Source organism: Cnephaeus nilssonii (assembly GCF_951640355.1).
Source record: "Cnephaeus nilssonii genome assembly, chromosome: 13".
Taxonomy (NCBI): Eukaryota; Metazoa; Chordata; class Mammalia; order Chiroptera; family Vespertilionidae; genus Cnephaeus; species Cnephaeus nilssonii.
In genome coordinates, this window is record NC_137084.1 from 70,313,362 (window position 1) to 70,334,835 (window position 21,474).

A 21,474-nucleotide genomic window follows, 5' to 3' on the forward strand; every position below is an offset into this window, starting at 1 on the left:
AAAGGGGAGTAACTGTCAACAATGAATTAAAAAGATAAACTGGGAAATTAATGTTATTGGGTTGGCTTTTTAAAAGGGAAAAAGTAGCCAATAATAAATATAATATGTAACTATGTTACTTTATACACACACACACACACACACACACACACACACACGCACACATAAATCACTTTGTATTCAGCCTTTTACATTTGTAAGGCATCTAAACAAAAAAAAAGCCGAAGATATTTTAATTCTTTAAGCCTCTAAAAGCAAGTACCAAGTGGTTCAGAATACTAAATTAAAAATTAAACTCACTCATTTGATAACCCATTAATATAAAACTTTACTAAAAATTGCCAAATTAATTCCAGGAGAATATATTGGCTTACTTGTCAAGTGTTCATTACTTCTAATTTTTCATGCTGCTTTTCAATTTTTAAATGAGAATACACCATAGGAACTATACATCTTAAATTATTCCTCTGGCTTTTAATAGCACAAAATAGGTTCTGAACCAGGTATTTAGAGAAATTAGTGCATAGGAATATATAAAAAGGGTAACCAAAAAATTGTGACAGACATATGGGGAATGGCGGGCCATTTAGGAGTACCTTTAACTCTTACCAAAATATGTTTTCATTGTTTAATAAATCCTTGTCAAGGCAATAGGTACATAATGCAATGTTGTTGTATTTATCCACTTTGGTGGGGATGACTCCATTTTGTAGATGTTTATATGTTTATGAGGAGCCTATATTTTAAGATGCTCTGTTATTTTTTAGTCTAAAAGTAAGCAAATAGAAAATTAAAAACAGTGATTCTATTTAAATAATCCTTATCCAACAAAGGATAAGAATTTATGTGACTGTGTAGGCTGTGTGCCTTATGATCAAAACATAAATATTTAATAATCACTTGAATCCTAGAATTCTTCAGAAGAAGAGCTAGATGTTAGTGCATCTGTAGAAAACAGTTAAACATATTTGGTTTGTACAAATTTAAAGCTTTATAAAGTTCACTCTTCTAAAATAAAGACTACTAATAGTCACTAGTAATAAATAAGAAAGACATTTGTAATTTATTATAAGAGGCATTTTCATAAATGTTTTCCCGACATTGTAGCTTGGCTACCAGAATTCAATTCAGCAAACGTTTATTCAGCACTTACTGTGTGGCAGGCCCCAATGGAGAAAAATGGAACTTTTGCAACATTCACTGACTATTAGTAACTCAAAATCTAGCATAAAAAAAGAGATTCCAAAATGGCAGCATAGTAAGTGGATGCTACACTGACACACTCCCAGGACCAAATGGGAATTACAACTAAAATACAGAAAAACCATCTATACTAATAAAAGAGTAATATGCTAATTATACTGGGAGACCTTCTGGACAAAACATCATACTCAATGGGCAAAAACTACAATCATTTCCCCTAGCAACAGGAATAAGACAGGGATGTCTGCTTTCAATACTCTTATTCAACATAGCACTGGAATTCCTAGCCACAGCAATCAGACATGGAGAAAACATAAAGGGCATCCAAATTGGAAAGGAGGAAATAAAACTCTCCTTATTCACAGATGACAATACATTGTACACAGAAAACCCTAAAGATTCCACCAAAAAAAAAAAAAAGTGCTAAATTTAATAAATGAATTTGGCAATGTAGCAGGATACAAAATTAATACCCAGAAATTGATGGCACTTTTATACACCAATAATGAATTCTCAGAAAGAGAAACTAAACAAACAATCCCATTTACCACTGGGGGGAAAAAAATTAAGAAACCTAGGAATAAACTTAACCAAAGAGGTAAAAGACTTGTACCTAGAAAACTACAGGACATTGACAAAAGATATAGAGGAAGATATAAACAAGTGGAAGAATATACCATGTTCATGGATTGGTAGAATTAACATCATTAAAATGTCCATACTACCCAAAGCAATCTATAGATTCAATGCAATCCCTATTAAGTTACCAATGGCATATTTCACAGATCTAGAAAAAATACTCCAAAAATTTATATGGAATCAAACAAGATTCTGAATAGCTGTAGTAATCTTTAGAAAGAAGAAGAAGTTGGAGGGATCACAATACCACATATCAAGTTATACTACAAAGCCACTGTAATCAAAACAGCCTGGTACTGGCATAAGCACAGACATATAGATCAATGGAAAGTGACCCAAGCCATTATGCTCAAAAATTTGACAAAGGAGGCAAGAGTATACAATGGAGTAAAGACAGTCTCTTCAATAACGGTTTTTGAAAAATTGGAAAGATACATGCAAAAAAAAAAAAAATGAAACTTGACCACCAACTTACACCATTCACTAAAATAAACTCAAAATGGATAAAAGTCTTAACTGTAAGACATGAGAAAAAAAATCCATAAGCAGCAAAATCTCAGATACCTCTCGTAGCAATATAGTTGCAGATACATCTCCTAGGGCAAAAGAAACTAAGGAGAAAATAAACAAATGGGACTAAATCAAAATAAAAAGTTTCTGCGCAGCAAAAGAAACTATCACCAAATTAAAACGGAGCCCACTGTATGGGAGAACATATTTACCAATGATACATAAAGAATAAATATAGAAAATATATTAGGAACTCATACACCTTAACAAAAGGAAGACAAACAATCCAATTAAAAAATGGGCAAAGGACCTAAACAGACACTTCTCCAAAGAAGACATATGAACGGCAAAGAGACATATGAAAAAATGCTCAAAGTCAGGGATCATCAGAGATGCAAATTAAAACAACATTTAAGGTATCACCTCACACCTGTCCGAATGGCTACCATCAACAAATCAACAAATGACAAATACTGGTAGGAACGTGGAGAAAAGGGAACCGTAATACACTGCTGGTGAGAATGCAGGCTGGTGTAGCCATTATGGAAAACAGTATGGAGTTTCCTAAAAAAATTAAATATGGATCTGCCATTTGACTCAGCCATCCCACTTCTAGGAATATATCCTAAGAAACTCAAAATACCAATTAGAAAGAATATATGCACCCCTGTGTTCATAGCAGCGCAATTTACAATAGCTAAGATCTGGAAACTGCTCGTGCCCCTCAGTAATGAGTGGATAACAAAGCTGTGGTACTTTTACACCATGGAGTAGTATACAGCAGTAAAAAAGAAGGATCTCTTACCCTTTGAGACAGCATGGAAGGACCTGCATAGTATTATGCTAAGCGAGATAAGCCAGTCAGAGAAAGACAAGTGTCACATGATCTCACTCATATGTGGAATCTAATGAACAAAATGGACTGTTGAATAAAACAGATCCAGAGACATAGAAGCATGGAACAGACTGTTGAATCTCAGAGGGAAGGTAGGGGTGGGTGGGAAGAGATCAACCAAAGACCTTGTATACATATATGCATAACCCATGGACACAGACAATAGGGTAGTGAAGGCCTGGGGTGGGGGGCAGGGGCAGGCTGGAGGGAGTCAATGGGGGAACAAGGGAACATATGTAATACTTTCAAGAATAAAATTTTTTTTAAAAAATAGTAACACTAAATATCTTGAGAAACATAAAAATTAAGATGCTACTGCTCACAGTGGCAAAAATGTTATGCTACATTTATAGTTTAGTTCTGGAAAACAGTTTTGCAATTTTCTGCCATTTCGGTTTTACACATATACATAATATGACTATGACAAATACAAAACCATTTCAAATACTAGTATCACAAGTTTTCTTCACTGCGATCATTCCACAATGGATGACTAACAAGCACATGGCATCTAATCTGGCTAAAAGACCAGAACAACAAAATTGTTCCCATTGAGTCATGATATTCATCAGCTACCTACTCAGAACAAATATTCATAAGTACATCAAGATGGGACCATGATAGTGATGCAAAACATGCGTCTCTGGTTATCATAGGAAACACTATTGGATGTTCATGCTATCAGAGGGTGGCAGCTGTGATCAAGGATCTTCTTACATTACTTGGTGAACCACCTCTACCCAATTCATCCCACAGGAGAAAAAGTAAAGACCACATAGAAATGGGTGGCAGAAACCCCAAACACTGACATGCTGAAGTCATATTAGGATAGATACCTCTACTTGTTTTCTCTATCTTTTGCTAAGTACACATCAAAAGTAAGAAACAACTATTTCAGATGAAAGTTGAAGACCCTGCACAAATGTTTTTCTAAAACCTCCACATAAAAACTAGTCGCTGCAAGAGTAGAAAAGTGGTTGCCAGGGGTTGGGAGGTAGGGAAAATAAGAAGAGGTTGGTAAAAGGGTACAAATTGCCAGTTGTAAGATGAGTAAGGTCTGAAGATCTATCATATAACACGGTAACTATAGTCGACTGTAGTTGAAAACACTGTGTTGTATAATTAAAATTTGCTAAGAGAAATGAATTTAAATGTCCCCACACACAAACACAAAAAGATAAATATGAAGTGATGTACGTTTGATGCACATCCTGGCTCAAGAATGTATATTTTTGCTAATTTCTTAATCTCTTTAAGACTTGTGCTGTTCTTTTAAGATGTAGAGATCTCCCTAACAACATTTTAAAGCTCCAAAAAGAAAGGACCTTTTGTTTCGCCCTCTTCTTCTTTTGCAAAGGGCCCTGCTGGGAGTCTAATGATGCCTATAGTCCCTTTCTCAAAGTAATGTTTCAGATGCATAAAATAAAGTATTTAGGATTACTTGGACCCCTGACTTTTTCTTCTATCCACTGCAGGATAAGAGGTTTTGTTATAGAGGGAATTATAATAACTTTTCTACTTCTTAAAGTCTTTGATTCCAAATTATGGAAAGTCTCCTTTGATAATGACATATCTTAAACTAATGTAAAAATCCCCTGCTTCACAATTTATTGTGATTCCTTAGACATCCTATACCTACCCCACCCCAAGACCCTTTAATTTTTTATGCTAAGCTACATGGCCTGTGAAAGGGCCCATGGCAAAGAGAAGAGGGTGAGAATGACAGCAAGTGCTAGAAACCCCTGTACAATATAGAAATTGATTACAGCACTACTGTGTGAGTACAAACATCTCATTTTATTGTGCTTTACTTTCTTGCTTTTCACAGATGTGTATTTTATAAATTGAAGGCAAGACACTTCACTAGCATAAAAATTTCAACTCACTTTGTTGTGGTGGTCTGAGCTAAACCCACAATATCTCCAAAGTATGCCAATATTTCAATATCCTGTAACTTGTTAGTAGAAAACTTAAGATTCAGGTCAACCATTTTCTATTTGGCAAGTGAACCTTAAGAGAGTTTAAGACAATTATTTGACTGACTTTCAGTCTGAGTCACACCTGCTTAGTCAGTACTAAAAGAGGGACAAACCAAGCTGGTGGCAGTGCTGTAACATCATTCACTGCTAAATATACTAAAACAAAAGGTTCCTTTAAAGTTAGCTTTTCTGATTGTTTCCCAAAGAAGAAAACAATGACACACTCTAACAGCCAATTTCTCAAGTGGAATCTTTCATAATAGAGTCTTAATATGGCTTCTCATTTCCATCAACTAAAACATTCAAAGCAACAGCTGTACTTCATACAAATTCTGCAATTTTATTTTAGCTCTGACCATATTGATGATTTTTTTCCTTCTTTAAAGAAATTACAAGCTCAAGATAAAAATCATTTTTACAGAGTACTTAAAAGGATTGCCCATATTGCCAACCAATAAATTCAATATGGAACTTCAGTAAAATACAGCTCTTAACTACTTGTTTTACCTAATTTTCTTATCAACAAAGCAAAAACCTTTGTAACAATAAAGTACAAATGACTATTTCAATAATCCATTTGCAAGTAAGAGTAATTCTACTTAAATTAGAATTGGTTGGAATTCTACACTCGTTTTTGAAGATTGATTTCAGAGAGGGGAAGAGAGAGGGAGAGAGAGAGATACATCAATGACAGGGAATCATCAATTGGCTGCCTCCTGCATACCCCCTACTGGGGATCGAGCCGGAAACATGAACGTGAGCCCTGACCAGGAATCTAACAGTGATCTCCTGGTTCTTAGACCGATGCTCAACCACCTTGCCACACTGACCAGGCTGGAATTCTATACTCTTTAAATGACTATTAAACACTTAGTTCTTATGTGATTTCTGTCATGATAACTCAATTTTATTTAAAAAATTTTACATAGTAAATGTTATTCAGCCAGAGTTTATGTCTTACACACTCTACATATACTGACATTTACAAAATATATATATAGCAGTGGCACCTCTAAGAAGCATGAGAGAAAGCCAAGTGTTTACAGAAAATGTTTAATAAGAAAATTACATGGTTCCTCTCTTTCAAGCATAACAAAAGAGGATCAGTTCTTTGACATTTAAGCACAAGAGGACTTTTAATTTTGACCTGATAAAATATGCAACCTGAAAATAATGCCTTTAACTCTTCTTATATTCACTGTTATCACCTCCATCTACCCTTCAGAAATGGGAAATAAGTAGTAATCATTTCAAAACTCTTCTATACCAGGCTTATTCTCAGCTGGTCTGCCCTAGACCCCCTGAGCGTCAGCCCTAGTCCCCCACGCGGCCTCGTTTCCTCTCCAACAAGATGAAAGAAACTATTATGAACCAAGAGAAACTCGCCAAACTGCAGGCACAAGTGCGCATTGGTGGGAAAGGAACTGCTCGTAGAAAGAAGAAGGTGGTTCATAGAACAGCTACAGCAGATGATAAAAAACTTCAGTTCTCCTTAAAGAAGTTAGGGGTAAACAATATCTCTGGTATTGAAGAGGTAAATATGTTTACAAACCAAGGAACAGTGATCCACTTTAACAACCCTAAAGTTCAGGCATCTCTGGCAGCGAACACTTTCACCATTACAGACCATGCTGAGACAATGCAGCTGACAGAAATGCTACCCAGCATCTTAAACCAGCTTGGTGCAGACAGTCTGACTAGTTTAAGGAGACTGGCTGAAGCTCTGCCCAAACAATCAGTGGATGGAAAAGCGCCACTTGCTACTGGAGAGGATGATGATGAGGAAGTTCCAGATCTTGTGGAGAATTTTGATGAGGCTTCCAAGAATGAAGCAAACTGAATTGAGTCAACTTCTGAAGAAGATAAACATGAAGAAGTTTCTGGGAGCTGCTATTTTATATTATGACTGCTTTTTCAAATTTTGTTTCTGGATCTGATAAAATCTAGATCTCTAATATTTTTTGGCCCAATGCCCCTGGACATTGCAGCTCTTTTCAGTTTTTGCTTATACATAAATAATTATTTGCAGCTAATTAAGCTGAAGAAGCTTGGGAATAAAGTTTGGAACAGGTTAATAAAGATCTTTGCCTAGTAAAAACAACAAAACAAAAACTCTTCTATATCATACTAAAAGTGAGCCTCACGCTTCAACCACTGCACTCTGGCTTGTTGAGACAAACTAACTTTATCATTCCTTTCAATATAGAGATTCAAGTTGCCACCACCAACTGGTCGGTTAGACACAGTAAGAAACCTATCTGCTATCCTTAATTCATATTTTAATCAAACTGACTAATCGAAAATGATTACATATATATATATATCCTACCTAATAATAGACAAATATGCAAATTGACCATACCTCCGACACTCCCACAGGCCATGCCCACAAGCCACACCCACCATCCAATCAGAGCGAGTATGCAAATTAACCCAACCAAGATGGCTACAGCCACAGAGAGCAAGGTTTCCCAGGCAACAGAGGAAGCCAAGCTTTCCGCCTGCCCTTGCCAGGCCTAAGCCTCCACTCAAGCTACAAAGTTTCAATTATAGAAGGTAAACAAATTCAAACAGAAATGGCAGCAGAATGGAGCTTGAGAGAGCAAGCCAGGGTTGCCCCCAGCAACAGGGGAAGCAAAGCTTTCCACACACCCCAGCCAGGCCCACCCGCTTAAGGCTACAAAGTTTCAATTATAACCCCAACAGAAATGGCTGCGGGCCTCGGAGGGAGCCCCAGGCTTGGCTCCGCTCCAGGCTACAAAGTTTCAATTGTAGAAGGAAAATAAATTCCAGATACCAGGGCCTCCGCTTGCGTTGCCAGGGGGCGTGGCTGGCCTGCAAACCACCACAGGCCCCTCGCTCAGGCCGCCCCATGCCCCAAGGGAACCCCACCCTGATCAGGGACACCCTTCAGGGCAAACCAGCTGGCCCCCACCCCTGTACCAGGCCTCTATCCTATCTAATAAAAGAGTAATATGCAGATTGATCATCACTGCAACACACAATATAGCTGCCCCCATGTGGTCAAAGATCCTGCCCCCATGTGGACACAAGATGGCCACCACAAGATGGCCAGCAGGAGAGGGCAGTTGGGAGGCACCCGGCCTGCAAGGGAGGGCAGTTCAGAAGGACCAGGCCTGCAAGGGAGGGCAGTTGGAGGTGATCAACCCTGCAGGAGAGGGCAGTTAAGGGTGGCTAGGCCAGCAGAGGAGGGAAGTTGGGGGCAAACAGGCTGGCAGCAGAGTGGTTAGGGGGTGGTCAGGCTGGCAGGCAGAAGCGGTTAGGGGCAATCAGGAAGGAAGGCAGGCAAGCAGTTGGGAGCCAGCAGTCCTGGATTGTGAGAGAGATCCCAGATTGGAGAGGGTACAGGCTGGGCTGAGGGACAACCTCCCTCCGTGCATAAATTTCGTGCACCAGGCCTCTAGTATATATATATATATATATATATATATATATATATATATAATCACACTAAACATAACCTTTCCCTCTTTCTCTACCTATCAAATCCAACACAACCTTCAATACTAATCAAGTCTCACCTTCTCCAGAAAGAGTTCCAGTACTCTGGCCCAAAGTTCTAGCACAAACTCAAAACATTTTTTTACTACAGATGAATATTGTACATAATCTTTCTTATATTTCGATCTTATATTATTTCACTTAATGTTTCCATATGAATATCATGTCTCTGCAACTATGCAACTTTACTGAGGACTAAGAAGTCTAACTGTTTCATATTTGATACAGTAATGTCTGTATTGAGTATTTTAAGAAAATAAAACATTGATTAACTACAGAGAGAAAATGTGGCAGAGGATAGTTAGGGTCAACAGACATGATCCCAAATGTTTAGGCCAACCCGTTCTACCTATAGGCTCAGTATTTTTATTCTTTCCCCAATCATTTTTAGGTCTTGGCACTATGAATCATTTCAATGAAAAAGAAATAAGTGAGTCCCTAAAGTTGATGTGGGTGTTTTTATAGAAGAAAGAAGCTGGTGTTCTAAGTAGTCCAGCATGATGTTTCAACATAAGAAAACCAGAGACATAAATAGCCTCATTAAATAATCATTCATTTCTTGGCATCTGCTAAGGCTTCACATTTCACACAATGTGCGCAACTCAACACACAGATCCTACTGAAAAAATGCTCCCAAATTGCGATGAAACAATTCTTTCCTTCAACTTCTGACTTGAGGAATTCCTAGAAAACTACCTAAAACCATTCCAATTATTGATATTAAGGAAAACATAATTAAGTACAAATAAGCTCTACATCTGAATTTGAAAAAGCTTATGAATCATTTTTCTCCTTTATACTACTAAACACATTTTGGTAAAAACACATAAACCCAACACAAATGTGAACACATAGACCTGTCCAAAACAATTCATTTCTGGTGTAAAGTAATTAGATAATCTTTATTATCATGTTTCCACATATGTCTCAAAAGAGATAGCACAGGTATGACATAATAGTTTTTCGACTATTTCTCCAAGCTTCTTAAATGTGGGAACAACAAAACTCAAGAGGCACTGTACTTATGCAAGAACCTGTGCTGGCACCGTACCTCTGCCTCTGCTAAGGTTGAAGTTTCAGCTGAAGCACATTGCTGTCAAGAGTTCTACAAAGTCTTCTGGCAACAATGATTTACATACACACCCTTCGTCATAACTCTACTCAGAACTACACACATTTAGACAAAAACAAGCCACTCAAGAGAAAGAATTAGGGTCAAACTGATTTCTACCGGTGAACTCTCTATAAAATTTAGTTTTTCTAAAAAAATTTTTCAATCAATTTTAGAAGGGTAGTCAACTTTTACTTAAATTTTTATTTTTCTAGGGAACACAGAGGACCACATCAAGGCCCCTGGAGATCAAAACAATCAATATGAGGAGAAAAAGACGATGGATGGGTTCATTCAGGTTTAGGAATGATTTCACAGATATTTATTCTGTATCTAACCAGCTTTTCATCCAAAACAAGATACCAGCATATAACTTTACTGAGAAAAGAGTCCTATCTAAGATTAACCCATTCAGCCAACAAATATTTTCTGACCCCTTATGTTCTAGGTACATTTTTCTATCAAATAGCTAAGTCTCAAATTGGGGTAAGGAACCTGAATAAACAAAAGATCAACAGATCTGAGTTAAAGAAGTTCTCCTCACTTATTCATTCAATCATCTCATTCAACAAACAGCTATGAGAATCTTCTACAAGAACAGGCACCCTGACAGATAAAAAGACACAGAATGAATAATACAATTCCCTGCCTCCATACCGGAATACAGTATAGTAGGGAAAACAAAACTATGATAGTGCAGTGTGCTCAGTGCCCAGACAAGGGTAAGCACACTCTGGAGCAGCAGTCACCAACCGGTGGTCCATGAGGTCCAAAAGGTTGGCAACCACTGGTTTAAGGAAACCTTTGGCGCAGCGGTCACCAACTGGTGGTCCGCGAGGTCCGAAAGGTTGGCGACCGCTGCTCTGGAGCATCTGTCTTTGTCCCAGAAAACCTAACTACACACTAGTTTAGGGCCTTATCAAACAAAAGTAATGGTTTTCACATGCAGGAACCTGTGTGTAGCTGGAATTCATGTTGGCATTTAAATTGAAGTAGTTTTTCTACAGTCTGATCTGGGAGAAGCTGACCAAAGCGGAAAGATAAATGGAAAGTTGGTTGCTATACCTGGCATGGGAGAAAATCATCCCTGTTTCCATACACCTTCTATCAATTACTCTTTCAGATTACCTTTTCAAGCATGTAAAAATAGAATACAATAGCTCCGTTTGGGGCAGATAACAGATTTGTTCCTGACCAGGTTAATGAAGATAATGCCTCCCTCTGGGTGAAGGTTGGGCAGGTTGGCTAGCAGACCTCTCACAGGACTGGGGTTTCTTAGCTCTGACACAAACCTACTCTGTGGATGACACCAACCTGGGCACACTTTCGCATGGCACCTGTGCAGTTTGAGAGGCAGGGGAACCAGTGCAAACTTGAAGTTCACGTAGCCTGCTGTGCCATGAGTCACTAGCAAAGTAAATCAAAACGTGGCAGGCTAACTTGTTAAGCTGCAAGTAGAGTAGAATCTCAGGTTCTTCATAATTCTTGAAGCCTAATTTGTTTTTCTCTCTTCAGTAAATGAAGATGAAAAGACAAATGAATCTGCAATGTCCACCACAGAACAGGGCTAGTTAATGGGAGGTGAGGAGAGGAAGAGGAGTAACCAGTACACCACATCTAATCCAGTAACCATAAATCTGGTTGGTGTTAGTAGACAGGCTGGAAACTAGACAGGTAGCCTCAAGGACACTGATAGCATATTGTTGGACAATAAAATACCTCCTCCCTCCTTTTTGTGGAAGGATGAGAGTTAGAAACAGAGTATTATCTCTAAAAACAACTATTAAAAACCAATAATTTGTTCACATTATTAAATACAATGGCTCAATAGCTATTAAAACATGCATTACTAAGTGTGTCTGAAACTGAGTCAATCTAAAACCCTCAACAGGATATAGTAAAAAGAAAACAACATTCATTAAAATTCAAATTTTCAGCTTCATTTTTTTTTTAAATTGAGTCTCAGAAGATTTGAGTAGAGTCAAGATAGAGCACATAATAGACTTTACCTACTCTTTGATTTACAAAGTTCTACTTTATGGAAATGTCAGCAAGAAGGAAAAACAGTCCAGATAGATCAAAAAATGCAAGAAAAACAAAACAATGCTGAACCAAACCACAGGAGAGAACATTTATCAGGTTCTTACTGTTTCTGCAATATACAACCATTTCTCTCATCAAACATTCTGAAATTAGTATACCTTCCAAAATTAGGTATCACAGCAAGGAAAAAAGAATTCCTGTGCTGTGGCTTCCTTTGACAAAAACCTACAGATACGAAAATGCATGCAGGTGGAAGATTTATTCTAACAATGATCACTCAAAGGATGTAATAGGAAGTGTGCCATTTTAATTTAGAAAATAAACTTAGGTAGAAATTGTTATTTGGAAGCATTCTCTATAGTGATTGCCACTGACAGACTGAATCACTTGTTCCACCAATATGAGGGGTGGGAGGAAACAGACAAGCAGGATGGAAAATTGCATCAAGACAGGTTATCCCTGAAAATCTGAGCCGAACCCTATGTGCTCTCAGAAAGTTACAATATGTGATTTCTATCTCATGCGTACCTAATGGTTAAGATTGTCTTCATATATTCTAGGACATTCATAGTGCCCAGTATACTAAGACACTTGTTTCCAGAGCTTAAAAGTAATACACTCTAAGAATCACCACTGTGCTGGCTTGATTAGAACTGTAACAAAATAGCACTGTTTTCAACCATTTATTATGCCAAATAAAAACTAGCAGATTCTCTGCCCAATGGTATATCAGGACCATCTGTCAACTCTATTCTAACAGCCAGCAGGCATGCTAAAAGAAGATAAAAAAGAAAACAAACCAAAAACAGCAACAGCTCTCTGAGGGGAAAATGTCCAGAGACAGATGATCTGCTACCTGCTTAATACAGATAAACTTTTTGTCCTTTGAAAAATAAGTAAAAATTTAAATATTAAGTTTATGGAAGGGTTAAAAGAGAAACTGCACAATTTTGTAAATGACAAACAAAAATGTTCCATTCATTAAACATCATCCATTACAAACACATTCACACTCAAACATCCCACATTGTATTCTTATAGCCACATAAACAAAAAAAGACAGGAAAAATATACACAGAAGGAGGTTTTATGATTAAAATGTAAAAGGAGAAAAATAACCCAACCTAGTGAAAGAAAAAGAAGGCGACAAAAAAGGTCAAGAAAGTCCTAGCCAGTTTGGCTCAATGGATGGAGTGTCAGTCTGTGGACCAAAGGGTCCCAGTTTCAATTCTAGTCAAAGGGCGTGCAGGGGGAGTGTCCGTGGGAGAGGCTAGTGCCGCTGCAGCAGCACTCACCAGCCATGAGCCAGGTGTCTGGAGCCTGTTGGTCAGCTGAGCTGCTCTTCCACTGTGGGAGTCCACTGACCACCAGGGGGCAGCTCCTGCGTTAAGCGTCTGTCCCCTGGTGGTCAGGGCACATCATAGCGACTGGTCGCTTAGGCTTGTATATATATATAGAAGATAGATGTTTTATTACATTATTGGCTTGCGATGGATTGAAAATTAGAACATTAGCCCTTAAGCAAACACAGCTTGAGAGCACCGCCCTAAAGACTTAAGATTTAAACCATCATGAAATTGACATGATAATATTATCTAATGAGTTTGTACTTTATATTTACGCTTTACTTTTACTGAAAAAAAGGTCTTTCTTATTACGCAGGCAACCCTGTTCCCACTGAACTTTTACTGAAGTGCCAATTAACTTTAAGGCACCAACTCCCAGGAGGGTCTGAATTCTGTTTACATTCCCCCTACCTGACCTACCTAATGCTCAATTAACCAACTGGCAAGTCATACACATGGTTAACCTTTTACACTCAGATGTTGAGTGTGATGGTTATTGACTGTATCAATAATTTGAAATATAAAAAAATCCAAATAAATAAGTTTGTATGAAAAGAAACTCCAGTATTTATTCTACTGCCGTGCTTTGTAAAATCTGGGGTATTTAAAAAATTAAATCCCGAGTAAAATAAAGGAATCGAGAAAAAAGCGAGTGCAAAGGGTTAAGGCACCAACAAAACTGCACTACTTTAAGAAAAAACGTTTTTAAAATAATATATTTCAGCTCTAACCTGTTTTGCTACCACAGACTGAAGGGTCTCAGGTTCGATTCCAGTCAAGGGCACATACCTCGGTTGCAGGCTCGATCCCTGGCCCTGGTCAGGGCACGTGTGGGAGGTCTCTTTCACATCGATGTTCCTCTCTCTGTGTCTCCCCATCCCTCCTACTCTCTCTAAAGATCAATGGAAAAAATATCCTTGGGTGAGGATTAACGAAAGCAGTAAGGTAACTATCATGAAAAAAAATAAGAAAAAAACTCAATGTTTTCAAATTTAGTATTCTTTTTGTTTCAAATCACATATGGGTGAAGGGAACACAACAATTTTTCCAGTGCTTAAAACCTCTGAAGGTCTTAAACCAGGGCTGGTAGTAGAGAGCCTCACACATGCCCAGGGAGACACTTCTGGCCACTCTATTTGCAATTGCAACACCCCACACCCTGAATTCTGCCTTCCTTACTTCATTTTTCCCATACCACATGTATCTATTTTTTTGTCCATCTGCCCCCAATAGAATTTAAGCTCCATGAGAACAGGAAACGTTGTCAATGTTCTCAATGCTTCGCACTTAACAAGCATTCAGTAAATATTTTCTGAATGAGAAAATTTTTCTAAAATATCTCATGAAGACCATGGCCAGTGTTGCTTAGTGGTTACTGCTGGCCTGTTCACCATAAGGTTCTTGGGTTCGATTCCCAGTCAAGGGCACATACCTGGGTTGCAGGTTCTATCCCTGGACAGATCCCCAGGCCTGATCAGGGTGGTCAGGGCCCATGCCAGAAGCAATCGATCGATGTGTCTCCCTCACATTGATGTTTCTCTCTCTCTTCCTCTCTCCCCCTCCCTCTCCCTTCCCTTTACTCTTGCTAAATATCAATGCAAAAAATATTCTCTGATGAGGATTAACAAAAAAAAACCCTCATGAAGCCTTCGTTTAATAAACATCCATTTTACCTAAAATGCAATTTCATGGTAATGAATGAAAGCCTTACATCAAAGCAAACATATTATAACTCTGCCTGTCACCACAGATGGCACTAGCTTCAGTTGTTAACTTGGACATCGATTCAGTATGTATCTTAGAAGCTGTGTTTCAAAAAGAACAAAGTCAAAATGGAAATACGTTTGGATTAATTTAAGAGTATTATGGGGGGAAAAACATGAAGAGTTAAATCCAGTGTTACCATCAATACAGTCCTTCCCTTAAAAAGCTTCAGGTAAGTATACATATGTTAACTGCTTAAACTCAAGAAGAAAAATTCCTATGATTATTATTTTGGAAACTAACCTGTTCATAAGCAGAGGACCTATCATATTAGCTAAATTCTCTACAGTTATATTTGTTAAAGCTATAAAAATAAGCACTAGTGACTACTTTGAAAAGCTACTTATTTCTGATTATTCCAACAATTAAATTCAAGAACAACTTACATGACCCTCAAGAATAACCTGTTTTGGAGAAACCAAGATGGTGGCATAGAGGCAAACACCTAAACTGCTGCCTCGCACAACAATTTCAAAACTACAACTAAAAGACAAAATGGACATCATCCAGAACCACAGGAAGGCTGGCTGCGTGCAAATTCTACAACTAGAAGAAAAGAGAAAAGCACACTGAGACTCATAGGAGCTGCGGAAGTAAAGGCAGACGTATGGAGGCATGCGCGCAGAGAGGGCTGGCAACTGAGTACGCGGCTCTTTCTCAATCGGAAGGGAGACAAAAGCTCCTAACTGCTCTGAACTCCAGTTCCAGGAGAGATTCTGGGGACCCAGACTCATACGGGGAGAATTTGGACTGTCTGGCAGTGGGCGAAACTCAAGGGTGGCTTTCTCTCAGAGGTGCTTGCAGCAATTACCGCGGGACACTGAGACCCAGGGGGCCTCTTAGGGCAGGGCTGACGGGAAGCCATCGCTGTTTGCTCCGCCCTGAGATCCCGCCCCACGAAGCCATTGCTGATTGCTCTGCCCTGACACTCAGCCCCATCCAAGCTGTGCCCAGAGGCTTTTGCATGTGAATGGCCTGGTCCTTTGAAAACTAAACTTACCTAACAAACTGCAGCTGAGTCAGAAAGACCCAGAACATCCAAAAGAAGGCCCAAGGCCCCACAGCAGCTTGCATTGCTTCACAGCTGGGCCTCATCTGGGCACCTCCAAAACCCAAACAAAGAAGAGGAATCTGCAGATCTCTCCATAGCTCCTGCTGGGTGGCCTCAGGCAGAGGCTAAATTAGCACCTCCTTGGAGATCCAAGAGCCAGTGTACCCAGCGGTCAGAGTGGGACCATCCAGATTACAACTCCTCAGATCCATAAGAGACAACTCAGGGGGCAGACTCAGTGAGCACCAAAGCACGAAGCAAGTCTTGTCTCATAAGGGTGTCTCCAGCACAGAAGTGCTCCCATCATAGACACAGCTGATCCTCACAGCCAATTGGCCTGGAGGTCAATTCCTCCCAGTGATACCAACAACAATCAAGGCTTAACTACAACAAGACTGTGCACACAGCCCACAAAGGGGTGCACCAAGAGTGTCCACCTCAGGTAACTGGGAGGGCTGAGCCACTGGGCCCTATAGGACACCTAGCACACAAAGCCACTCTATCAACTCAGGGAAGCAGCCAAAATGTGGAGACAAAGAAACAGGTCACAAATGAAAGAAATGGAGGAAAGCAAACAACTGGATATAGAGTTCAAAACCACGGTTATAAGGTTTTTCAATAATTTTCTAGAAAAGGCCGATAAATTTAGCGAGACCCTCGAGGATATGAAAAAAGACCAACTAGAAATTAAACATACACTAACTGAAATAAAAAAATAACATACAGAGATCCAACAGCAGACTAGAGGATCGCAAGAATCAAATCAAAGATTTGAAATACAAAGAAGCAAAAAACACCCAACCAGAAAAGAAAAAAGAAAAAAGAATCCCAAAATAGGAAGCTAGTGTAAGGAGCCTCTGGGAAAACTTCAAGCGTACCAACATCTGAATTATGGGGGTGCCAGAAGAAGAGAGAGAGCAAGATACTGAAAACCTATTTGAAAAAATAATGACTGAAAACTTCCCCCACCTGGTAAAAGAAATAGACTTACAAGTCCAGGAAGCACAGAGAACCCCAAACAAAAGGAATCCAAAGAGGACCACACCAAGACACATCATAATTAAAATGCCAAGAGCAAAAGACAAAGAGAGAATATTAAAAGCAGCAAGAGAAAAACAGTTACCTACAAGGGAGCACCCATACGATTGTCAGCTGATTTCTCAACAGAAACTATGCAGGCCAGAAGGGAGTGGCAAGAAATATTCAAAGTGATGAATAGCAAGAACCTACAGCCAAGATTACTCTACCCAGCAAAGCTATCATTCAGAATTGAAGGTCAGATAAAGAGCTTCACAGATTAAAAAAAAGCTAAAGGAGTTCATCACCACCAAACCAGTATTATATGAAATGCTGAAAGGTATTCTTTAAGAAGAGGAAGAAGAAGAAAAAGGTAAACATAAAAATTATGAACAACAAATACATATCTATCAACAAGTGAATCTAAAAATCAAGTGAATAAAAAATCTGATGAACAGAATAAACTGGTGAATATAATAGAATCAGGGGCATAGAAAGGGAGTGGACTGACAATTCTTGGGGGGAAAGGGATGTGGGGGGTGCGAGACAAAAATCATACACCTATGGATGAGGATAGTGGGGGGGGGGCAGGTAAGGGCAGAGGGTGGATGAGAACTGGGTGGAGGGGAGCTATGAGGGTAAAAAAGAGGAACAACTGTAATAATCTGAACCATAAAGATTTATTTAAAAAAAACACCTCAATATTAAGATGTCAATTCTCCCCAAATAGATTTTATAGATTCAACGCAATCTCAATGAAGTTATAATCAGGGTTTTTTGTACAAATTAACTAGTTGATTCAAAACTTATATGGAAATTAAATGGTCCAAAAATCTCCAAAACAAATTTTTTTAAAAACATCAAGTTGGAAGGAAGACTCACACTACACAATTTAAAGATGTACTATAAAGTTACAGTATCAAGACAGGTGTTATTGGTGAAAAGATAGCTGTGTAGACAGAATTGAGTCAACAAAGAGACCTATACATACATACATTTATTTGACCTTGCAATGAACAGCATTTAATAAACAGGACTGGTCTAATTGAACATCCTTTTGAAAAAGACAGAACAAAAACCTCAAACCTTACCTCACATCATACACAAAAATTAAGCTAAAGTAAATCCTTACCCTAAATTTAAGTAATAAACTATAAAACCTCTAAAAGAAAACATAGGAGAAAATTTTTATGACCTTGGATTAATCAGATTTATCAGATATCACACAAAATATATCAATTATTTTAAAAAGTGATAAACCAGACTTCAAAAAACATCTTTTATTGGTCAAGAACTACTCAAGTCAGAATACCTAGATTCAAATTCCAACTTTGCCAGTAACAAATTGCACATCTCACTATTTTACTGTCTGTGTGTCTGTTTTTTCCCCCCTTACCTGTATGAGAGAGTACCTACCTCATAGGGTTAGTAAAAAAAAAAAAAAAAAAGAGAGAGATGTTTAGAAAATTCCTAATATAATTAAGTACTCAGTAAGTATGATTGCTACCTTTCTAAAATTTTTATTTCATTCCTTTGAACTCATGGTTCAAAATTTAATGTTTCCTATTGTGGGTCTTAGAATTTTATTAAGCTTTATATAAATAAGAGTGCAACTCCATTTTTCATTCCATTCTCTTTAAAGAAATTATCAAGCCCTAACTGGTTTGGCTCAGTGGATAGAGCATCGGCCTGCGGACTGAAAGGTCCCAGGTTTGATTCCAGTCAAGGGCATGTACCTTGGTTGCAGGCACAGCCCCAGTAGGAGGTGTGCAGGAGGCAGCTGATTGATGTTTCTCTCTCATCGATGTTTCTAACTCTCTATGCCTCTCCCTTCCTCTCTGTAAAGTATCAATAAAATATTTTTTTAAAGAAAAAGGAAATTATCAAGAATAAAAGGCATGCAAACATGAAGGGAAATAGGGAACAAGGGAGAAACGCATTTACTGTGCACCTGTAAGTACTCCAGAAAACAGGTGCTATCTCTTTTATTCCTCCCTAGCAGGTACCTTCAGAGAAACAAGGAATCTACATGAAACTTTCAATAAACTTTCATAAATGGCCTTTAAAAAGAAGTGCTACTGTTCTATTTAAGATGCTGGATAGGTGCCCAAATGCAAATGTCTCATTAAAAGTAAAATTCATGTTTAGAGAGATTAAACTGTTGTAAGGAACATTTTAATGATTTAAATCAGTAGTATGTTAAGAATCACAATGAAATATCCTTACACTATAAACCATGAAACCCCATCACCTTTCTTAATGTTATAATCATGACACTGGCTACTTTAAAAACATGCATCAGAATTCCAGTAAATGAAAAGATTTCCCCACGTCACAAAAAAATTAGAATTCTTTGGCACCTATCTCTAAATATGGAGAAAGAGGGAGAGTTCACTGCAAAGAAAATCATTCTACAAATTTTTCCTAGTTCTTGCTTTCCCATAGTTGCTCAAAGGCAACAAAGCAACACACAATAAGCGGTAAGAAATAATAGAAGACCCTCCATTGGGAGTACACTTACCTGTAATGCTTTATTCTCTTTAAGGTCCAACCCAAAAACATTGTGTCGCTTCACCTTAAAGAAATCAGCTCCGAGTTCATCTTCTTCCTCCTCATTATCATCATCATCTCTGTCCAAGAACTGCATGGGAGCTTCCTTGTGCTTCTGTGACTCATCAGTGCTAGGGCCAGAATGAGGTTGATACCCTTTTGCTTTTCCCAGTTTCTCTTCCACTTCTTCACCTTCCTTTTCTTCTTCCTCTTCATCACTAATGCCATTAGCCAGTCCATCTTCTGTCTCTTCTGGTCTTTTCCCACCTTTCTGAAGGATGGACATTTTCTCACTGAAGTATGCTCTAAATTCTTCCACTTCATCACTGGTGAGGGAGGGGGCCCTTGGCTCACTTACGTTTTTATCTTGGGTCACTATCAATTCTTTGTTCGGTTGTTTCTGCATTTTCTGAAGAAATCTTACCCGTGGTGCCACAGCAAGACCAAGAGACCTTAAATGGGCAATTAAAAATAGTTATATCAATACACTGATGGTGTGTTTATGGTTATTATGAAAGTTTCTCAAGAGTCAGGATCTATTTTTAGAGCCTTTTCCAAAGAAAATGTTCTGAGATACAAAAATCTTGACAGAAAATATTGAATACCTGTCAGAAAACATTGAAGATACCCCATTTTTCATTAAGAGGTTAACACCTTATAAAAGAGCACGAGACCAGAAACAAAGAAACAATACGAGTACTAGATCTGCCAACTTCCAGTTTAACTCTTTCCGCCTCCACTTCCTGAAACATGGAATAACAGTACCTACCAGACCAACCTCACAATTGTTGTGGAGATGTGATATACTAACTCTGTAAAAACACTTTGTAAAACGTAAATACTAACACTGGAAAAGACATGGCCCTGAAAGGACAAAATATAGTTCTCAGCAAAGAATAAACTCCAGTATCATGGTCCTCCCTTCGGAGAGATATAATGGTAATCACTTCTACAGAAAAAATTTTCAAACCAGAGGAAAAAAAAAAAAGGTTCACTTTATGATCAGGTCTTTTCCAGCTTCTAAATTCCCACTGATGGATTGGAAATAAATTCTTAAAGCACAGCCTGTTACAACAAACAGCTAACATTACAACATGGATCCACTGCCTTTTTCCTATAAGACATGATCCATAGAAACTGCGAAGTATAATGGTAACATGTAGATTCAGAAATAAGGCTGTTAAGGTTCAAATCCTGGCTCTGCCACTTACATAGCTGTATGATCAAAAGGCATTACTTAACCTCTCTATACTTCAGTTCCTTCATTTGCAAAATGGTGTGATAAGGATTGTTGTAAGAATAAAATGACAGGGTTGTTGCAAGAATAAAATGTTCATAGATGCAATGCACTTAAAATCGTGCCTGGCACACAGGCAGCCACTATTGAGAACTTGTCATTAATGCTGCTATAGGGGCTATGGATTAGGATCACAAGTTCATATCAAATCATTTCTCTCAGTGTATTACAATTACACTTATATGGCCCTCTAAGCTCCTAAAACTTACAACTCCTTTAAGGTAGGAGTATACACTATACATCTGTAATTTTAACAGCTAACACAATAAACTGTATATATTAAGTATTCAAAATATGGTTTTTCTAGTAAAATAATTTTGTATACCTATATTATATCCTGCATACATAGTACTGCTTTGGTTATCAAAGGCTTCTAAAGGAAATTATAATTACAATTAAACTGTACCAATTATTTAGACTGCGAAGTTAACTTTCTGCCTTCCCTAAGCATCACCAATATAAAGCAAAGGTCTTCAACTATAAACAGATAAGATCTACTGGCACCTGTGGCAATAAAATGTCCCCTAAATATGGTCTTACAGTGTTA

General features: G+C 38.2%; 2 protein-coding genes across 2 annotated transcripts in view; one reads left to right on the forward strand and one right to left on the reverse strand.

The window, feature by feature from the left end:
- DDX10 (DEAD-box helicase 10) overlaps positions 1-21,474 on the reverse strand; it is a 250,891-nt gene that overhangs the window by 161,795 nt on the left and 67,622 nt on the right. Inside the window, exon 13 of the mRNA XM_079787350.1 lies at positions 19,602-20,082. Within this exon, the coding sequence (XP_079643476.1) occupies positions 19,602-20,082 (481 nt within the window). The remainder of the gene's footprint in view (positions 1-19,601; positions 20,083-21,474) is intronic.
- Positions 6,254-7,539, forward strand: LOC307108944 (transcription factor BTF3-like). Its single transcript, XM_079787359.1, has one exon. It carries the CDS (start codon positions 6,578-6,580, stop codon positions 7,064-7,066), a length of 489 nt encoding a protein of 162 aa, XP_079643485.1. The 5' UTR covers positions 6,254-6,577; the 3' UTR covers positions 7,067-7,539.

What these genes read in the sequence shown, in the direction of transcription:
- LOC307108944 (XM_079787359.1), top strand. Translation starts at nt 6,578, where the DNA reads ATGAAAGAAACTATTATGAACCAAGAGAAACTCGCCAAACTGCAGGCA.